Raw genomic sequence first — 21,741 nt, 5'->3', positions numbered from 1 at the left:
GTGCTTCCTGACGTAGAATTTGACTGCAATTTCGCTCAATTACGTAACACGTTAGATATAGCGCGTTACAGAAAAACATGATTCTACATTTCATGTTAAGCATTGAGTGATGGGTAGAGTAGGTTAGACTTCAGGGGGGCTGAACGTCTTATAAGCATGCAGGGATCAAAAAGACAAAAGTGGGAGTTTCCAAAAATAAAACCCATGCAAAGCCTCAAAAATTTCCCGGTGACTTCAGATCCAAGGAGGTGGTCAGATCTGTGGGAGCACGATTCAAACCAGAGAACTTTCAGTTTGAGCCGTAGTGCAGTTTCAGACTTGGAATCGCATCTCTGCCTGCAGTTTTCACTTTGGAGAAAAACATGAGATGCAACGGGCGGATAAACATTGAACGCAATCAATGAGATAGGCTACACAACAATCTCCTTGTGATAACAGAGCGAATTGTGAAACGATTTTCTCAAATTTTATCGTTCGCATTTTAACTTGGAGAGCAATTTCTTGCCTAGATTTTTTGTTTTGCAGTTGCGCATTGAAACTTTACCTGTGCATTATGAAAAGGATAAATCAATGAAATCTACACGCTTGCTTGCGCATTTATTTTTGTTAACAGATTTCTTCATTCGAATGAAAGAAAATCCCGCTTAGGTTGTGATTGCGGATGACTTCAGAAGCGAACCTTGTTAAGTGTAATTAAGAAACAGCCGTAATATCAGAATAATATTGGATAATTGCTTCTGTTTGTTGTTTTGGATTTGAAAATGGATCGTTTGGGGATTTTTGTTTCATTAGTATTAACTATTGTACTAGCACAAATGTGTGACAGTCAAAAGGACTTTGCAGGTGGCAGGCACGAGGGTGCAGGCGCTCGAGATGTGTGGGATCAGGAACGTGCGCGAGCCAGAAATCAGGGTCACAGTACTGGGGGAATTGGAGACGATTCCTCGGCCAGACAACCGACTGAAAGTTCGTACAGGACTCATAACAATAACTCACGTTCAGGCAGGGGGACTGAACAGCTGAAGAGCGCAGTGTCACAGCAAGAAAGTAGACACGCGACTGTGGTTGAAACTGGTAGCCCAGTTACACCACAGAAAACGGATGCATCGTACAAGGAGTGGGACTCTACCGTTCCTTCGGACAGCACACGCATAACCCCAAATCAACGAACAGCTAGCAACCCATCTCAGCAAAGACACCGGATAACTACCAGGCAGAACCCTACTGGTAGCGGAAATAAACCCAGGACTACAAGTCTTAGACGTCTTGTTGGGTAAGATACAACCCTAATGAATTTTACAATATCACTGTTAATCACACGTCTTGTTCTTCTCTCAAAATGTATCGGAAATAGTTCCCACCACGAGCAAGTAGATTCTGCCTTGCGCGGATGCTCTATTAAGGCAGTAACAGATGTGACGCGCGAGTACCTTTATCATTCTGACAGTGTTTACTGGATTTGGCCAACATGTGTAGCCTACCATGCATGCGCCTCTGTGATTGGTCTAAAGTACAATGCATTGTTTGTAGTTGGTCTCTACGTTTCGCGGCATAGCTTCAGATCTCAGAGCTCATATGAGGTTGCTAGCTAGTTACCCCCAAGCCCTTTAACTGAACAGAATATTGTGCATTACTTTTCATCTGCACATTCAATCTAGATTGAATGGATTCTTTATTGAATTGGCAGATTAACATGTTCCACTAGTTTCTATCATCAGATATCCTGCGCCTTTGGAATAATCTGCATTTATGATTCTAAGGAAATTAATTTGCCATCGCATGGTTATTGTTCTGTCTACTGTCTTTTCTCAGTTTGAAGCGCAGACCTTTCCTGTACACACTGAACATCGTTTGGACCGCAGTAAGGAATGTAAAATGATAACATCAGTGTAACTGTCACGGCTGTTGTGGTATGCCTAAAAAATGAACAAAAGTACAAATACATGTTTAAGAGGAACATTATGAAAGTTCTAATACACCCAGAGGCTTGCAGTTTGTTTACTGCCCCTTGTGCTTTACAGATGTATAAGTTACAAATGTATTTACGAATGGTGTATGCCCCTGTTACATACTTAAAATTACAGCCAAGAAAGGCCAAGAACTGATTGTCCACCCTTCCATTACCTGGCAGCCAGGAATGAAGTCTTTCCAATCAGTAGCACAATTATTGTTCAGTTAATTATCTGGGAGAAAAGAAAACCAGGGGCTTGATTTAGATTCGAGAGCCAGATTTGAGCATCCAAGGTGTATACCTTCCACGTGTAGGCCCTTTTACTTTTTACTTTGTCTTATGTCTTCTTTATAGTTAAACAAGGGTCCTGGCAGAATGTAAAAAGCTGAGAGATATCTCATTTTGTTCTCCAGCGGAACACTGGACAGAAATACAAATGTACGCTTCCACATCATTTTATTTCACTGAATGGGCTCCTCCATTCCTGCTCTCAGTTGCCCGAAGGTCTAACAATGCTGAAGTGGCCTTTCTGGATACTAGCAACAGCTGTGTGGCATAATGCTATGCCCTTATAATTGAATGTATCTGGTTGAAGGAAAACCTTCTCGAAAGGACTTGGCATTAATCGTAATGCGTGCATGTGTGTACGTTTATATATGACTGGGCATTTACGTTTGAGGATAACAAGAAATCCTTGAGAATTGAAAAGCCCAGATACTGTCCCTCCCTGTGTTTCTCCGTTTCCTTGTGTCACTTATTTTTCTCTTGGGATGCTGTCTGCCACTAGGCATGCAGTGGTTGTACAAAGCCTTGGCAGGCATTTGTAAACCTCTTTAGTGATCAGAACCACCTGTTCCCCCGACCACATTCTCCTTATGCTGAAAATCGCCAGAGTTTTGTTTTTATTTTCACTCCAAACATAGCTGTGAGATGTTTCCATGTACAGTTTGTGTGTGTGTGTGTGTGTGTGTGTGTGCGTGCTTGAGTGTTTTTTTATTTGTTAAATTAAGCATCATTTAGCTGGCATATCTGTTCTGTTTAACGACTAAATACTGGAAGAAATAATGTTTAACATAATAAATTGTTCTTAAAGGTTTATATTGGGATATGGAGAGAGCACCATTTCCATATTCTGCAATTAGGGCTTATTTCATAATGAGCTAAAAGCCTTGTGAGACTCATATTATTATAAGAAATAGGATTAGATATTGTGGGATATTGTATCAAAAACATACTGGCCATTGCAATTGGACTACTTTGTGCATGGTGAAATTTACAGCCTGTGTTCAGGGTTTTTTTTTGTTTTTTTTTTTTTTGTACCACATAGGAGCAGTGATATGTAAAGCAGAGACTGTTCTGTTGTAGTCTCATTCCTTCTGGGGTATTTCACACAACTGTACCCTGCAACCCATAATACGAAATATGCATATGAGGCACTGGCTATTCCATTGTACCAACAGTATTTCCCATAAGGTGTACCCTATATTCTGATCATAACAAATGTATTAGACATACTGCACAGCAACCAGTTTTTTATCCAGTTATTTTCTCTCCCAATTGTAATGCCCAGTCATAACTGTTGGTCTATCACATCACTGCCACATTCTCTGTCAGCTAGTGCAAGATGACATATGTCTCCCAAAGCACATGCTGCTAGAGATGTTGGCACACTGCTATTATGACTAAATATATTTTCAAGGTTTGCTATTACTCACTCTTACACTTATTATAGCTATTGTGCAAGAGAAATCAGTATTCAGTGCAAATGAATGATTCCAGCATGCTGCTGTGGAGACATCCAGCCTATATCAGTGAATATCCACTCAATGGGCCTCATTCACGAAACATGCGTGCGGTCATATTTGACTGTAAACTGTGTGTAACAATGTTTCTACGCACCATTCGGGATTCATTATTTTTTTTTTTTAATCTCTGTTTGTTCATGGCTGTTTCCTTATGCTAATTGCACGAACACGATTTTGCATAAAATTTACAAACAGTCAGCATTCATCATCCCATACACCTGGGATATGCACAGAAACAAAGGTCTGCACATGTGTCATGAATCCCATTTAGATTTTTCATAGGAACATTTTTATGAACAAAAGTAAGAATAATTTCAGAAAAGTTTTGTGAATGAGGCCCAATGACTTTAAAAACAGTTGAGTAATTTGCCTGCTGGGAAATTGTGCAGGGCTAAGTCATATGTTTTGCCTCTTTCTGATTCATCATTACCTTAAAGTGACTCATTCATTGCTTTTGCTTCAGGCCCTCAGGGAGAGGAATGTGTCATGTACTGTATACAGCACGGTGCCTGCTCACTCACGCTTTCCAGTAATAAAAGCCCTGCTTTTTAATGCCTGCATGGACTGTACCGGTCTGAAATGCACACGCCTTTGGATGACACAAGTGTGCTGTGCCCTCAACAGATTTGCACCAGTTTTGCAGAGGCAAAGTAGTGCATGTCTCAACCACCTGGACACCTTCTATATACTATAAGCATTCAGACATTGTTCTCCTGAAAGTGGAAACATTGACATTACAGTACAATACCGGTGGAATTTCAGTTGTCTTCTTGTATAAAATGACCCTTGAAAACCGATTATATTTATTCAGATCCTGAGGTGAGGGCTGTTAATGTTCAGTCTACTTCACCAGCAGCAGTCTTTGCTGTTTTCTCAGTTGTTTGCTTCTGATAGACAAGGCCCTCAGCGACAGCGTTGCGGTTATTCTTGGAGAACCGATCGTCCGTTGAAAAATCCGTCCTTTATTGGCAGCACATTTCGGTAATTAAGTATGGAACAAATAAAGCTGATTGATTTGAGCGCATCTGGGGGGAAAACAGCGAGCGCAACTTGATTGCAAGTAGAGGAGAAAGCATCCTGTTTCGCGCAAAAACACATGTGCAAGATGTATTTAATTGCTCTCCTTTCAGTGAAAGGAATCGAGAGGCAGACTGAGCGAACGAAGACAACCTGAGCAGGAGGGAGCCAGGCTTTCATGTGGGGAGATAGTGGGGTGCAATTTCTTTGATTATAATGAGAGGTCTGAATGTCTGAGCATGTGCACCACTTCCTTGGCCTAGAAATAAGCCATAACAAGCCTGCCCGCTTTATCCCTGAAATGATTTTCTTTGGGGGAATCATTTCGTGACATGCACCCACCGACCTGCAAACGTGTCCGCGAACAGTGAGGTTGGATAACGACCATTTAATTGCAATGTTTTGCAGTAATGTAATCCCTTTAATTGCTACTAAATGTAATGTGAGGCTGAAACAGGAGGGACCAGAATGTCCCAGTCTGGCATGCGCTGCTTCACAAGTCCTCCACGGCCTAATGCCATCAAGGGCCGTGATTCCCATGAAAGACGCCTTTATTCGAGCCCCTCTCCTTTCAAAGGTATTTTAATCTCAGATGTTCCCTCTTCCCCCTTACACTTTGGTGAGCCCGATCCTGTTTGTAAGCCCCATGGCTTCCCCAGTATGGGAAAGCGGAGACCAGCATGCGCTCTGTCCTGTAGTGCGTTCTGCCAGCTGCCACAACTCTTCACTCCTCGGTCCACCACTGAACTGTGCAATCAGCATGTCGGCCATAGCTGTGGCTGTAGCACATTTTATGCATAGCTGGCGCAGGCAAACTGTAGGCCCACGATTCGTCAAAGGGGTCGCAAAGAGACAGGACAGTCCAGCTGACGTATCCCCCCCTCCCAACCTCCCCACCCACCCAGTTAATGGCTAAATAATATGCTGACCCATGGGGCTGTCATGAGCTGTGCTTGCACAGCCAAGATTCAATATCAGCCCCAGGGCATGTCTCAAACTAAAACCCAGCGTTTTCAACTGGATCTGCCGCCAAGCAACCCATCAAGCCCTTCTCTTTTACTCGTTCTGGATTATAAGGGACTAGTGTAGCTCTTTGTCCCAGCGATTGAGCCAATGAACTTCTGTGGCTCTGGCAGCTGATTTAGGGGATTTGATTACCCAATGGTGTTTCTGCGTGCCGTCAGCAAAAAATGTACATTTACTTAGTGTCACAAGAAGTTTTAATGGAACGCGGGGTTAAGCGCGTTTCTCTCGGGGATTTGAGGAAGCCCTGCGCCTCAGTACTTTTGTCTGTTTTGTATTTTTGTAATGTATCCCTATGAAACGCACCGGCACAGTGCTGGCTGATCAAGCTGTGTGAAGAATCTGGTTATTACAGTTTGAAGCTTGTCATCCTTCATTTGACTTGAGATTTACTGTACGCAAGGGCGCGGGGCGCTTTTCTTCTCCGTGTTTCTCTTTTGTCCCTCGAAGGTTCAGATAACCCCGTCGTTTGTTTTCACACAGACTCCATGTGCCGCAGAGACAAGTGTGCGGCACTGCAGTCACAGATAGAGTTACATGCTTTGCTCAAAAGTGTAATTGAATCAAATGTAAGTATGTATATTTCTCCAGGGTTTTCTCTTCGTAAGCTGTCCCCGTTTAAAACAACTGGAGCTATTGGTTCTCTTTAAGACTTTAATCTTTACAGATTCAATTTTGAACCAAAAGCGCTCTTTGTCCAGCTGTTAGTGCAGAAATGCACGTAGATTTCTCTGTTTACGTATCTTAAATGTTGCCGTTGATTTTGTGTTCCGTAGGCCCAACGTATGTGGAGGACAGCAATGCTGTTCTGGATGGGCTGTGGCCCCGGGGACAAATCGATGCATCAAGCGTAAGTACACAACCCACTTTCAGGTCTTCTTTGACTAGCGGTTGCGGGTGATTTGTAGTACTGTTTTGGGCCGGCCTTTGGCTGAGGGTGCGCTGTCTGTTGTTGACTTCACTTTGGATTTTTCCCAGGCCAAAACCCATTCATTTTATTGGCATTACACAGCGCTTCAAATGCTGTCACACATCCCGTAAACATGTCTGCAATTAGAATGGGCTTTTCATAATCTAGGGGCGTGCTCAAATTCCTTTAAAGAATATGGAAGCATTTTCATACCAAAATATTTATTACTACTATGTTGACAAGATGGCTCATCAGAGCAGTTCTTGCAATTGTAGAAGAAAATGTTTCTTTATCTTCTCACGGGCTTGACAGTAAACAGAAACAGGGTTTTTGTTGCAGTCCTAATCAAAGTTTGCCATTAGTTGAGTGGATAAGGAAAAAATGTTGTTTTTTTAAACTTCCACAGTTTAAATTTCCTGAAAACATTACTCTATGCTGCTTAAGCCTGTGACCTTTTAAAAAAACTCACTTTTATGCTTGCAGACCAAAGTGATTAAGCTACAGTTGATGACTTTTTGAAAAATATTCAGACCTCACAAAAATATGGATGACATCATTTCTATAGTCTGGAGACTTCTGAAAAAGATGAAAATTGATTAGAGCTTTTGAGGTTACAGTGAGCATAAGGAATCTAGCTAGTACATAAAAGCAGCTATGACCATTTACATTTTTTGACATTTCATTTTCCAAAGTTCTGTGTTACAAGATAATCCAGTTCTTCCAAAGGGAGTTTTAGAATGCAGCATGCTGTCTTACTTTCTGGGTACTATTAAAACCTTTATGAATGTACGAAATGCTAAACCTTCAACTAATTTGCAATATAATCAGAAAAGAATCTTTCTTTAGGTAGGTGCACAACCATTATAGGCTCATATTTCTGAATGGCGCACAGCTGCTGAATGTAATGAACCAAAACAGCAGTGAACATGGGGAGAATACAGAGCTGTTGACATGGCGAAACCGTGACAACGCTTAGCTATCTGGCTATCTGTTATCATTACAGCACCAGACACTCATTCGAGATTCCTTTGACCAGCACATCTCTGTGGGGTTATGTTCACTGCTCTGTCTAAGGCTAAGTGAAGAGGCTAAGTAAAGTGGAAAGGAAAATGTTGCCCTCTCCATTGCAAAAATAGAGTTAAACACTGTGATTAATATGAGTGTAGACTACTTTACACCATTGGTCTTCATTTGTATGATACTGAGATGTCCAGTGTATATAGTGTCATCAGTACAGCTTCTCAAGATTGACGCTCACAGTGAGGAAATGTTGGCTAAGGAGCAGGGAGAAAATCCCTCACATCAAGCACACTGTATGACTCCTCTCTGCTGTCTTTTATTATGCAATGAAACGTCAATGTTTGGACAAGATGACCTTTTTAAGAAATCCAGAAGTTCAGTTTTTCAAAAGAAAATTAAACCCAGTTCACAAATATTCCAGACTGACCTGTAATAAACTGCTGTCACGGACGTGCTGTTGATTTACTTTGTGAAGTACTCTTCTCTTGTTTTTATAACACCCCTCCCCATTTAAGAATTACGATTTGTGAAAATAGATAACCACCCATGCATTAGTTTTCAGTGCACTGGTACCAGTGTTGAAACTGTTGAGAGGAAACCATATAATGTAAACAGTGGTGGCAGAAAATGCTGGTCTCTTGCTCAGTGCAGCCATAAGGATTTAATGAGCTCTCAAGGGGGCCATTCCTCCCATTCTCTTTTAGACATTGCATAAAAACCATTATTAAAAGGGTTTGTCACTAGGAGAGCAATTGATAAATGCTAAAACACCATGCACAAGGCTCAAAGTGAACTTATTTAATGTGGGTGAGATACAAAAAGAAATGCTGAAAGAAAAGCGCATTTATTTAAGCGCAATACTGGGAACAAGAATCCCTCACCTTCTGCAGTTTCTGTGACTTCCTCTGTGAGAAATATCCTCTGTGAGAAGATTCCTCTCTGGAATCTCTGAGGAAATGCTAGACAAGCCTGATACGGTTCCTTATGGTTGCTGCATGTTATATCTCAGCCTGGAAAGGAGGCAGTTGTTTGCCTTAACGTGCTTCCTTTAACTTAACTAGCTCAAAATATTATCAAAAATAAACACTAAGAGTGTGTAAGACTCTTACCTAACCCAAAATATTATCAAAAATAAACACTAAGCATGTGTAAGACCCGTACCTAACCCAAAATATTATCAAAAATAAACACTAAGAGTGTGTAAGACACTTAACTGACACAAAATATTATAAAAAATAAACACTAAGCATGTGTAAGGCAGCCACAAAACTGGAGGTGTTCGTGGAGTTGTATCAGTTGTCACGGGTCAGGCCATGTCATAATGGCATATTCTAAGAATCGTGATACCGAACACTTTCTCATTCATTCAGCAGCGGTGCTCTCGTTTAAAAAAAGGGAGGCGAGTGAACCGGGTCACATTTAATGAAATGGCAGAAGAAAATATTCTGGTGGCGGGAGGTACTTTTTAAATTTTTGGATGAAGTGTGTGCACAGCCATAATAAACAGAGAAAGTTACATTTACAATCGGAGGTCTGTGTTGATTCACGATCAGGTTTCATAAAACCCACTGTTTCGAGGGCCCACCTAATTATATTAAGCAAGGCTGTTTTGTAATGTCCACCTGATTCTGCATTCCTCCTGTAGTTGTTGAGTTACACGTGTTGCTTTAGTACAAAGTAGGTGGTCAGAATTTCAGTATGGATCATTTCGTTTCTTGAGCATTCGGTGCATTTTATTCATTTAATGTTTATTTAATAGGGACAGATACAGTTTAAATAGAGTTTTACGGAAGAGCATCACAGCATTTGTAGCTTCTGATAATTTACAATTCCTGTCTCCAGATAGACCTTTCTTAAAAAAAAGTAAAAAAATAAATAAAAAAACACATTTGCAAGAAAAAGGTATAAAAACGGTCAAAAGCCGTAATTAAGGGTGTAACCACTCTTTATTTTTGTGTGACCACAAAACTGTGCGATGCGTCAGTTGACATGTAATTAAAATTGAAGTGGTGGATATTGGTGAATAATTACCCACTTGTATATTTTAAGTTGTGTAATTTGAGCCGAATTTTACGGCCTTGCAAGTGCTACCATATTTTTGCCCGTAACACTTCATATTTGGCAAACAATTACTTTTTCTTTTTGTACTGTACATCTGGTATTAAACAGTGTCAAAAGCAAAAGCAATTAAACATAAACGCTAGCTGATGCAGACATTTGAACGGAGCAGCCTGTGAGAGGATGTAACTGAACTACTCACTAGCCTCTCTGCTACAGCAATTGAGGCAAATGGATAAATTGTTCTTTTTCACATCGGCTTTGTAGCCATTCAAGTTTTATTGAGATGGAGGTTTCTTTTTATTTTTGACCACCATCATTTGTTGTAAACTGGAATAGCAGGGTACCCGAAAATAGCCATTTTAGAACGGTTATCTTTAAATTTTACAGGCACCAAACACGAAACCACACGCATATCTGCACTGAAACATGCCGCTTGTGGGGACATGTCATCGGAACAGCCTGTGGAAATGGAAATGTACTTCATCTTGAAAATACCGGGCTGCTTTAAATGGTGCAGTTGGGCTGAATAAAGTTAATTTTAGGAATATTTACCATGTCTCCTAAAATAATAAATCCTATATACAGCATGTCGTATAATGCTCAGAGAGCATGTTCTCTGTGCCGTGTAACTTGGCCCCAAGCGGCTCTCTGGCTTTGCACACAGTCATACTGTATGAGAATTCAGCTTGCTCCATTAGTTGATAATAATAATAATAATAATAATAATAATAAAGTTAACATAATGATTCAGATAACAGTAGTAACCAATGCAATGACTTTGGCTTTTTGCCCTAACCACTACGAAGAAGAAGCACCTCAGCCTCACTTCACAAGTCCTAGTGAATGGTGTTCAAACTGTGCCACAAATTAAAGTAAAGAGTGCAACAGACGTCACTTAAATGAAATGAGCAAATATTTTGAGCAGAAAAGAAAATAAAGCACCTCTTCGAAACTTTAAACACAACGGGTTGGCGAGTCCCCCTTCCACCCCTGCGCCATCTGGTCTCTCTTAAGTGCTTGGCCTGAACCCGGGTGCGATGGTACAGTCAGCAGAGTGACTCTCGCACTGTGACCCGGCCGAACGCCAACACAAGCGCCACCGCCTGCTCTGGGAGCGCTCATGCGGAAGACCTCCGGAGAGATGGCCGTTCCTCTGCTCCTCCGACGGTTGGGTTTTGTGCCGAGTTCAAGGGAGCAGCTTGGGTCCTGTCGCAGAGGGATGGCTGCATGAAAAAAAACTGGTTCACAAAGGGGAAAAACAGAGGAAGGACCATCCAGTAGGGTAGAAAACAAATGACATTAGCCAAGACGAGTGCTGCTTCAGTAAGGAAATATAAAGGAAATGGAGCTCTGGAACGTTGTCTGTTATTGAAACTGTCATCCCGGTGCTAAGTGTAAATCACAATGTAGCCTGAGCTGCTGCCTCTGCAGGTTTTTACAGATAGGGGCTGGTTTGATGTCTGGCCAGAAGACCTCGGAAACATTATTAAAAAAGATGGATGTTTAAAAATAGAAAACTGGTCGTTAAAACTAGAAAGCCTATGGTTAATGATTGAAAGCATTTTTGGAAAGAGGGGTAGAAAGTGTAGCTTCCATGTTGTGCAATTCTGAGGAGAAATGCCCCCAGTCCTCCTTCATCTTGTGTGAGTTGATGCCAGATGAGAAGACTACACAAGAAGGTTGTTTGTACAGACAGCAGCTTCTGCACTTCCTGGCACGATGTATGTTTTCCCCTAAGGAAGTTGATTATGAGTTGGTATATTTTGTGATATTCACTTTTAATTTTTTAACATGCAGAATGTATAATCCCAGAGGGAAGTCCACAGAGAACACAGGAATCGGGAACCAACAAACAAAAATAATTTTGAATTTGTTTACCTCTCAGCATTGCTTCTTTGATCATACTGTAGTGGAAATTAACTACTAGGCTGTAACTCTTGAGTGAAAGCCAGGAATTTCCAACCTTTGAAATGAAAACACATTTGGGAAGGAACAACAATATGTAAACTGCCCTTTCTTTGTTTGTCATACTTTAGATGTGTATGCATCCGTGCTATTCCGTGAGTTGTATGTTAAGTACCCATGTTGGTTTAGGGAATTCTTGACTAACTTCATTGGAATTCATAATATACACTTTTTCTCTTGCTCATAGCGCTGAATCGAACCACAGCTAGTCTCAGCGTGAGAATTAGCAGCTGGTTGCCATCCAGATTGTGTGTGCCCTTCTCCTGCCCTATCTACATCATATATTAGTACCTGTTACCACATTATCACCTGTTTATATCTATAAGAGGAGAAAGCATTGGTCAAAATAAAGCTGTAGCTTTTGTCTCCTTTTCTCAAAAGGAATGTATGAGTCTGGCTTTACACTTCATCTCAAGTATAAACCATTCTGTCAGGGGTTAAGGGCAATGCAAGCAGTGTGAAGATGTGTTCCTCTGGATGGCGTACAGGTGGTTTGGCTGCAGGTCAAACTGGAATTCATGAATAGTGCTGACTTTCTCAAATATTGATACACTTAGAGTAAAACACAGAGCTGCCTAAAGGGTAGCACAATATACAGTTAGAAGACTTTTCTTGTTGATACCAGCACCTGTATTTCACTTAATGTGGTCATGTTGCTTGAAGTTGAAATACGCCTACTTGATGGCAGAAAATAGCTCTTGTCTCATTTTGGGAATTCTGAGCAATGAATGTAACAGAGATGTGATCGAATCATTGTTTTTGATGACGGTCCCCTAAGAAATAAAGTTACTGGGACGTTTCAGGACCATGTTGGCAAGCGCTATAAAATGGAGCCAGGTGTGACAAGGCCCCCAGCTGTAGAGGTCCTCTCTATTTATTTTTGTATTTATTTACAAGTGAGGCTGAAGCCCTTGAGGCCTAAAGAGCGCATCTGGTTTTTGTATCTCCTCTGCTCTTACGAGAACAGATGCCAGATCCTCACATCTGTTCTACAAGAAAGCTGCCATTTGCACCGAGAGCAGGGGCCACGCAAGTAAAAGTGGAAAACGCATCGCGATGAGAGCCCAAGTGCTTTGGCAGCCGGAGAAGTAGACGGGAGGACAGAGTCATGTCTGCATGTATGTACCACTCGCGGTGTATTCGGTGACTTTGGCTCAGTGCCTGAAAAAAGAGACAACTCCCCGTGGACCAGGCACATTTCAGCAGGAGCTGCAGGAAGCTACCCTGTGAGCGGCCAGGTCTCCTAAGGACTTTCTGACGCATGGACAGAGGGAGTCCCACAGTTACAGCGGTACTGTAGGTAGTTACTCCTAATATGAACCGGGTCTGATCAGTTCTTGTCCTATGTTAAGGGAATTGCAATTGTTGAGACTGCGGTCTTCTCCAGCAGGATTGGCAAATAGATGGGACTGGGAGCTGGGAATTTCCAGAGTGGAAAAGGCTCAGTGAAACTATTAGCCACATTAGAGTGTGGTTTAGCTTAAACTCGGGCTGTCCTGTAGGTCTCCCATCAAGCCCTGGGCTATGAATTTCAGCCTTTGTGGTCAATTGCTCCACCTGGCAGGCCAGACTGTGACAGTTGCACATGAACTTAAACGATAATCATTTCCAGAAGCTCAAGGAGTTATCTAAGATCTTTTATTTTTGTGTCCACAGAGGTGATACTCCTATAACCCTGGCAACAAATGTCATCATCTTGCCTCTTCAACTCTGTTATTTAATTAGCATCCTACACAAAGCCACAGGGAAGAGGCAGAATGTTTGATTACTTGTATTGCGGAGGGAAGGAAAGAACTCATGAATTTTGCTCTCTGAAACCATGGGTACCTGGAAACAGCCACTAAATGCAGGTGACTGGAATGCAACTCACCTTGTTTAATAGTTATTGCAGATATCTGGATGTCTCAGGCTGTTAAATTACCAACACTCCTCCTCAGGGTTGGATCATAAATCGGCCCCGGGTCTTGTTTCTGTCTCACAACAGACCGACTTATGCAGCCTAATTGAATAAAAAGGAAGTCTGCTTCGTTGATCTGAGGTGGACTTGCAGTCGTGGACGTGATTCATACATAGTGAGTCAATTCTATCAGTTCAGATTACCAGACAAAATGTCCACTTGCATTTACAATACTCATAAATGGCAGGTGCATTAAGGTATTTTAGGGTTTCTTAGGATCAGATTGGACTTTATACACATTTCCTGTTGTAACACGATCACATTAACTCAGAACAGCTACCTCAACTGACTCTCTCGGTGTGTGCACTGTCTGAAAAAGGAGTATGGTAGGCATCTGGTTTTGTTCTCTAAGTATAATTCCTGTTAATGTTCCCTCATTAACTTTAGAATATTAATCTAAAAGGGTACATTTGGCATACCTTTGAGGGTACTGCCCCAGTGACAAGCCTTTGTACCCCTAGAGGTACAATTTTTACACATTTGTTCTGACAGTGTGCAGCATTGCTGCTGGAAACTCTGTCTTTTACCCTGATTAAGGAATTTAGTAATTGATCTTAACTAAAATTCTTGACACTTAGCTTATTGATTAACAGCAAAATTAATGAGCATTTTACCAGCAAGCTCGTTCTGAACAACTTTGCGCTTCTTGATGGCAGTCAGTATCATGACCTAGATCTTGGACTTGTGTAACAAGGGTCATGGGTCTGTGTATGCTATAGAGAAGCTTTCTGAGGGAAATGGCATTTGCCCCCATTCTTTTAAGGTACTGAGATGGTGAAGGTCTTTTCACTATCCCCTTACAAACCAGCTGGTTGCAGCCATGTGATGTACCTCAGCCTTCTGCACAATGAATGTTAGCCTCTTAAATACTTACAGAGTCATAATCAATCACTGTTATTAGTGTGGGGGAAGGCTTGTCCTCTTGGCCCCTCTCTGTTGGTAATTGGCTTAATAACATAGTTTGCAGCGTAGAAGGAGGACTGTACTTACCATGTCTCACCATGGAGGGAGAGGTGCTAATGTGTCCATGCTGTGCTTTTTGTCCTGCTTCAGCCTGTGAATATAGCAGGCAAGCCAGGCTCAGAAAAAACTATTCACTAGTCTTTAATTATGGCTGATTTTCAGCCATAATTATGCCTAATTATACTGAAGCAAGCGAGATATACTTTAAGTGTTAAACTTTTCTGTGCAAAGTTGAGTTTTATTTTATCATGTGAATGCAAATGGAATGGCTGAAAGTGCGGGAAGTGAACCCCAAGGAATGGATTGTGCTTGATTTACAGAGCGGCCCTTCATCATTAGAAAGGTGCATCTTTCAAGAAAGAGAATAAAGTTGTTTCCGGCCACTTTAAGAGCTGGAGATTGACGTGCGGTGGAAAAGAGTTCCTTTTTGATTGCATTCCAGCTTTCTTTCGCCTGCTGAGCCACACAGGGCCCCATCCAACCTAAAATGACTCCTCTTGGAGAAAGCCTGCCATCTCGTTTCTAGTGAAAGTCACGCTCTCGCGCAGAATTCTTCCTTAATTTGATCATATCCACACTGCTATTGGAGACAGATTAAAACCTTCCAGTTTGGAGACGTTTGGAGACACCATTAGTAATCGTCTAAGTTTTGTTTCTTCCGGCCAGAATTCGGAGTCACAATCCTTCATTTTGAAGTACAGTAACGTCATGCAGACCATACGTCCAAGCGGTTGGGTTGGGAGACTGTAAAATGGCCAGAAAGCACAAACTCTGCAGGGTCGCTGATGTTAAAGTGATAACTCTTCTGCTCGTACACTGCCTTCATTGTATTTAGCAGAACATGACATTGCTACTTGAATACAGTTTTTTGTGTGTGTATTTTTGAATGGGTCTTTTTATATAACGGCGCTGATGCCTTAGTCATCTCCCAATTTCCCTTCCATGATCCTACTGCTCCTGTCATTTTTAACAGCACCCTGAGACTTTGGGTGCTGAAATGATGCATCCTGTTTTTGCCTGTAAGGCAGGGCTGTTACATTTGCAATGAGAAAGTCAGACGTCTATTTTGTTTGCTGTGGCAGTACGTGGTACACCTGCAACTCTGGTCGTTTCTGGCCACAAACAGATGATCTCTTAATCAGTATTCATGGCTAATCGCAGTGCCAATGGCCTTTTCATATAGAGGACAATGAAGCCTTGAACAGCACAGTTAGCAGCAATTTAGTGATTTGGCCACAACTGTGCTTTGAGTCCAGTCCAGAGAATGCAACTTGTCCCATTGAGCTCAGTAATGTGTGTAAAAACCCAACAAGAGACATGGAGAAAAGTGGATTAGTCCCACAAAAGCTGTATCCTTTTCTGAGTTTTAGACAACAGGGCCTGGTTCCCCACTAAAACAGCACCACAATCTAATCTCTGAGTTATTCCCCGCAGGCTTGACTTCAACCAAAATTTCTTTGATAATGAATTCTTTCAGAAAACAACGGCATATTTGCTGTACTTAATCTGCACATCATGGCGTAATTAATGGCATCTGTGCTCTATTAAATTCTGCTTTATTTTTTATTTGTTCTCACTGAAATACGTAATTGCTGTATTTACTGTACTATCGTAATCTGGGCATTAAACCAATTTAAGATTATTCCACTGTTGAAAGCAGACCATTTGATACTGCACGCCATGACGGATGAAATTGTTTCTCTATTGTCTTGGCCAAAGTAGCTGCTTTGAGCAGACCGTGCACTTATTTGAAGCATATTTCTGTCGTTCTGCCTCAGTGTTCTCTGAGATGTATATAACCTTTTTCAAGTGTATACAAAATGGATACAAGTGCTGGGCTACTCTTTGGGTTTTGCAACTATTCAGGTAGACATACGTTATGCCTTTGTAAGTATCAGGACATAAACATTCAGAGGTAGGCTAATTATTTGCGCTGATTTAAAACCCTGAATGAATGATATGTAGCCTGCTGTGGTATTTTATGTCAGTGATTATTGACAGGACATATTTATGAATGATATAGATGATTGTTTACTGTAGTCGCTTGTAAATTTTATTAAGGGATCGTGCATTTCCATATAATAGGCTACATTTTAGTGTGAAATATCTTGCTTCAACAAATAGTCACTAATCACATAACCTCTTACCAAACAGTATCATCCTGTTACAAATCATCCTGTGACTATAAGGAGTCTTGTGTGGAAGTTTTTTAATAGTTTTAATCAAACCAGGGCTGCATAGCAATGTCTTATTTATGTTCAAGGGAGCATAGTTAGTAGGCTACTTTATGCAGATACATGCAGTCTGTGTACAGGTAGGTAACCTGTGCTTAAAAAACATATTTTTCCCCCCACATGAGCAGTCCGTAAATACCTTGGCCTCATCTGGTGATGCGGTTGAGTGCGAAGTGAAGTAATTGGTACACAGGCAGACGTGTAGCCTTGCGCCGATTTACAGGCCCAGGGCGGAGGAGCCAGGGGGTTACGCAGTGCACAGTTCAGGGGCATAACTCTCCCTGACAGGCCGGAGAGCTTTATAGGCCATTAGACGGATCCTGTAATCAATACGCACCGTGGCAAGAGGCCGTCATTATCCAGGCTCGAGGCTGGACGCTTTCAATTTGCTTCACAAACTGGGGATGAGAGGTGGGGGCCGCCTTCCCTTTACCAGCTGTTGTCTGTCTGCGTGTTGGATTTTCTCCCTGTTCGGGCCGACTCCACTGCATGTTTTTCAAATTGCAGCTGAAATTAGTTACCACACTGGGTCCAAGTGTGCAGTGGCCTGCAGTTGATGAAGATGTAACAACTAGTCTCTTCCTGTGGAGTACTCGCAAACAAAACCCATGTTTGGAGAAATGTTTTGCATGTTGATGATTGGTAGGTGTATAGCTTTGTTCCTGCTCTTCAGCATAGGCAGGAGGTAATAATCCTCCTAAGGAACGTTTTGTGTACTCTTGTGCATTAATATAATGTGCAGCTGTATGTGTACTATCTTTTTGACAAGTCTGTATTTTAAATAGTTTAATCGTCATAGCCATCAGAACCAATACATCTGACCCCAGCATTGCTGTTTCCGTCATGGCAGTGCACATTTTGACAGCCTGTGCTTTTTTGTAAGCATTGTGATGGGTCATGCAGGGAGAACATGGCTCTCAGATATTAATTTTGTCACATAGGCCCAGCAAACAGCACTCTTTCACATTGCTTCATTTTGAACTTGAATACAAAGTGGGTTTCATATCATGCATCTCTCTCTCTCTCTCTCTCTCTCTCTCTCTCTCTCTGTCATTCTCTCTCATTCACTTGCTTGCCTCACAGTCATATGGAAACCATTTAAATATTCTCTGGTAGAGGTATTGTGATGATTTTTGGTGAATACACAGTCTCAAATTGTCCACCCCGCACAAACCTATGCCATAATGCTTTCTCACTTAAAAAATGTTTCAGAGCTCCGCTCATTATGGGCTTAGTGAAGAGGACTGTGGACGCCACACCGTTCCGAGAAAGCGTGGCTAATCCCAAGGTACACAGTGTCATGGGTCAGCCGCAGGTTAAAGCCCAAACTACTGTACAAGTCAGGAAAAACCAAGCTGTAACAGAAACATAAGAATTCGACACTGCAGTTCAGTGAAACGCTATTCCAGCCAGACCCATCAAAAAAAGGAAATTCCTCGGTCTTACCTCTTCCCAAGTACTGGACCACCCTGAGAGTATTTTCTTGGTAATAATTATTAAGGTCAGAAAAATGAAAGTGGATTTATACTTTCATTACTGGTGGCTTTCATACTGAATGGTTATAGAGGCACACCAGTCAAAATCTGTGGTGGAGCTACTGTGGTCACATAGCTGAATGATTTACGTGGGATCTGTGAGTTGCTAGGCGCTGATCTATAACAATTTTAAATTCTTAGTGTGGTTAAGGGTGCTGAGACCTTTACTCAGGGAAAAAACGGAGCTCAGACTATACTGTTGTGTCTGACTTTCAGAAATGTGCAGAGTTTGCTGATAGTCCATGGATGCTGCCAGTTCCAAACTCCAACATTAGATTTCCTCCTTGGCATAAGGAATAACTTTCCTATGTATATCTTGAATAGAGCTCTATGTTTTCAGTGACTGGGTTTTCTAACCTGTGCTTTTATCACTACATCTATTTCCACTCGAAGACAGAATTGACTCATCAATTTATAGAGATTACTCTTACTAATTAAATAAACAACAGCTTTCAATGTTCTACAGTTATGTTGGTGATTCTTGACAAATTGAATGAATTAATGTATTGAATTATTTTTAGGGCCAGTTGGCATGTCTGATTCTGTTGTTATTTTTTCATAACAAATAAAAATTTGAGATGATACAATCATTCGGTCATTTTCAAAAATGTATTTGGTTGCTTGACAGGTGGCTTCATGAGGACACTTTATCAGTATGTTTAACCCTCCTGTTCTGTTCATTTTTTAGGTACAGCAAAAATGTTCCCGGGTGATATAAACATACAGGGGGGTTTTGCAAATACATGAAATGAACCATTTTCATTTAGAATGTTGATTACACTAATTAAGGCCAGTAGAAGAAGTTTCATACTGAAAAAATAATTTTAAGTATTTTTCCTAGATTTTCAAACTTTAAAAAGGGTCAATTTGACCCGCAACATAACAGGAGGGTTAAATATTAATACTGAGTCCCAGCCTATAGAAGCCTGGCCCTGAAAATGCCGCATCCTAATCATAATTTATGGCAAATTATAGATTTCAACAAACGCTTCCCTTAACAAGGACTCGACAGTGACCTGAACAGTTGTTGTTTATTTCTTAAAAGTAAAATGAATATTTCTTGTCCACAATCCACACATTAATTTGGAGCTTAACTGATTCTACAAATTGATTTTATTCTATGATTTCTCATCAAACAAAAAATATGTACCATTACATATCAGACAGAATTCATCTGATATCCGATTTCTTTCTTTGAGTGAGGATTTATTACTAATTCGGGTTATATGTGATAATAATAAATAGAAAGATTACAAGATATTTTGTGTGTTTTTATCACTTCAGTTAGCTGGTGCCTGTTCTCTAATGAAGTCCAGCCTGCTGATAGAGTGGAACACTTAACCTCATAATTATTTTTGACAGGACTACAGCTCTTCCCAATGAAGAGGAATGTTTGATGTCAGGAACACTGACCTCCATATCTCTCTTACGAGATGTGTTCAGTAGCTCAGAAACATCAGCAACGTGCCAAAGAATCAGCTGTCACTTCCTATCCATTTCAGTCATATTGCATAGTAATGTGTTTTAAACTAAATTAAAAGGAATCACGCCAGGCACTGTCTGTATCACGGACCTTGGCTAGCGAAAGAAGCACAGGCCGTGTGTTATGACTCCTTTCCAGCATTAAGCATGCCTCGATAGTTTCAACTAAAGATCAGAGGTTTGGACATGAAACTTTGGCTGTTTTAGTAAGTTTTTATCATTTTTTTTGTCTGTCACAGCACAAGTTCCCGCTAAACCTTTTAGTGTGGCTTTTGCTTGATTACTCATTCTGGCTGCCTGTGCTATTTTAATTCAGAAATGACTTCGCGCTGCTCTTTGACACCCGACCAGAGCTACAGAGCCTGTGCCAGGGCTTTGTTACAGCTCGCAGGAAGAGGCTGAGAATGGAGCTAGGCCCCTCACATGCAAATGTAAGAATAGAGCGTGACCTTATCAAACTGCAGGAGGGCACTCCAAGATGATATCATTTCCCAAGAAGGCATTTCATTATTTATACTGTTTTGAAAAGACCAAAGATAAAGAGGAGCGGTGTCAGTATCAGTGACCTTTGAAAGGAAATGGAGGAATTTTTATGTGCACTTGAGTAATGTCAAATATTCAGGCTTTAACTGAATAAGTGGATTGTAAAAATTTGATGGGTTGGATTACTGTGAAGTGAAAGGGGTGTAGAGGAGAACTCCAGTGACTAGGAGCAGCCTCGGGACACCACAGTGAAAATTACAGGCCAGTGGCAGAGGGCATAGAGGTCTGTGGTCAGTCTCATGCACACTTTCACACAGCTTAATGGGCCTATACGCGACTGTGGTGGCACTATTTACAAACCATTTCCTCCTTATAAGGGCTATAATTATTTTAATATGAATTCTATGGGTTTTATATTTTTATTTTATTTGGGGCCCTTATTCTGTATTCGGTATGAAAGGGGTGATAGCAAAAATGATTAAAACATTGTTTTCCAAGTATTTGTGTAACTATTGTATCAAGGTTAACTTGGCCCCAAGACAAAACCAATTTCTGGGAAATTGTGTAATGAACAAGTTCATAATAACCAATTTATAGCTTATCCATTATTATTATTTTTATTATTCAATGTAGTCGTAGTAGTAGTAATAGTAGTCGTAAGATTATTATTAAGCGATAATTAAGTTATGAAGCCACACCGCTTAAGATGTATATTTGTAAGAAAATAATTCGATATGTATGGATTTTCCCCAATTGATACTTCCAACACAACTTCACCATTAACGTGCGATGCCTCTCCTCCGCGTGGGATGATGTTTATATACTGCTCTTTAAAGGCGGGCCGGCTGCAGCGTAGCTTGGGTGGTCGCGGTGCGCTGACATCCTGACTGATAGTCCTGCGCAGCTTTTCGGCCGGGGGCAGGAAATGCATTTAGGCTCCATGTTTACTCGCGAGCTCGCCCAGCGTGATGGGATGTGAGCGCCGAGGGCCCACAAGCCCAGTGGAAGCCAAGCGCGAGGGTGAAGGTGACAGTAAAATCTCAGGGCCTCCTCATAAAGACATTTTGGCTCTGTTGGGGCCCACGAGGGAGCTTCGATGGAGCCCCTTTCCTCTGCTCTCACGGCTGAGGCCCCCGGTAACAGCCAAACTCTTTAGTACTTCTGGGAACATGACGGCACTCTATGAGAAACACTACCTGTTTTTCACAAGGGCTCACGAAAGACTCGTTTAGCTATGGAACCCGGGCTCAAATTCACTGATGGTACAGGAAGTAAACGTGAAGGTACAGGAAGTCGCCCTGGAGACCCAGATGTGATCGTCTTCTTCTTGAGAGG

The 21,741-nt window shown here is 41.4% G+C and overlaps 1 protein-coding gene across 1 annotated transcript in view; it reads left to right on the top strand.

Moving 5' to 3' along the window:
- Nucleotides 1-239: 239 nt before the first annotated feature.
- LOC118210364 (latent-transforming growth factor beta-binding protein 2-like) overlaps nt 240-21,741 on the top strand; it is a 108,594-nt gene continuing 87,092 nt past the window's right edge. The window contains exons 1-2 of the mRNA XM_035386529.1: nt 240-1,273; nt 6,573-6,646. Of these exons, the coding sequence (XP_035242420.1) occupies nt 762-1,273; nt 6,573-6,646 (586 nt within the window). The 5' untranslated portion in view covers nt 240-761. The remainder of the gene's footprint in view (nt 1,274-6,572; nt 6,647-21,741) is intronic.

This window comes from Anguilla anguilla, chromosome 1 (assembly GCF_013347855.1).
Source record: "Anguilla anguilla isolate fAngAng1 chromosome 1, fAngAng1.pri, whole genome shotgun sequence".
Lineage (NCBI taxonomy): Eukaryota > Metazoa > Chordata > Actinopteri > Anguilliformes > Anguillidae > Anguilla > Anguilla anguilla.
This window is presented reverse-complemented; position numbering and strand designations above follow the sequence as displayed.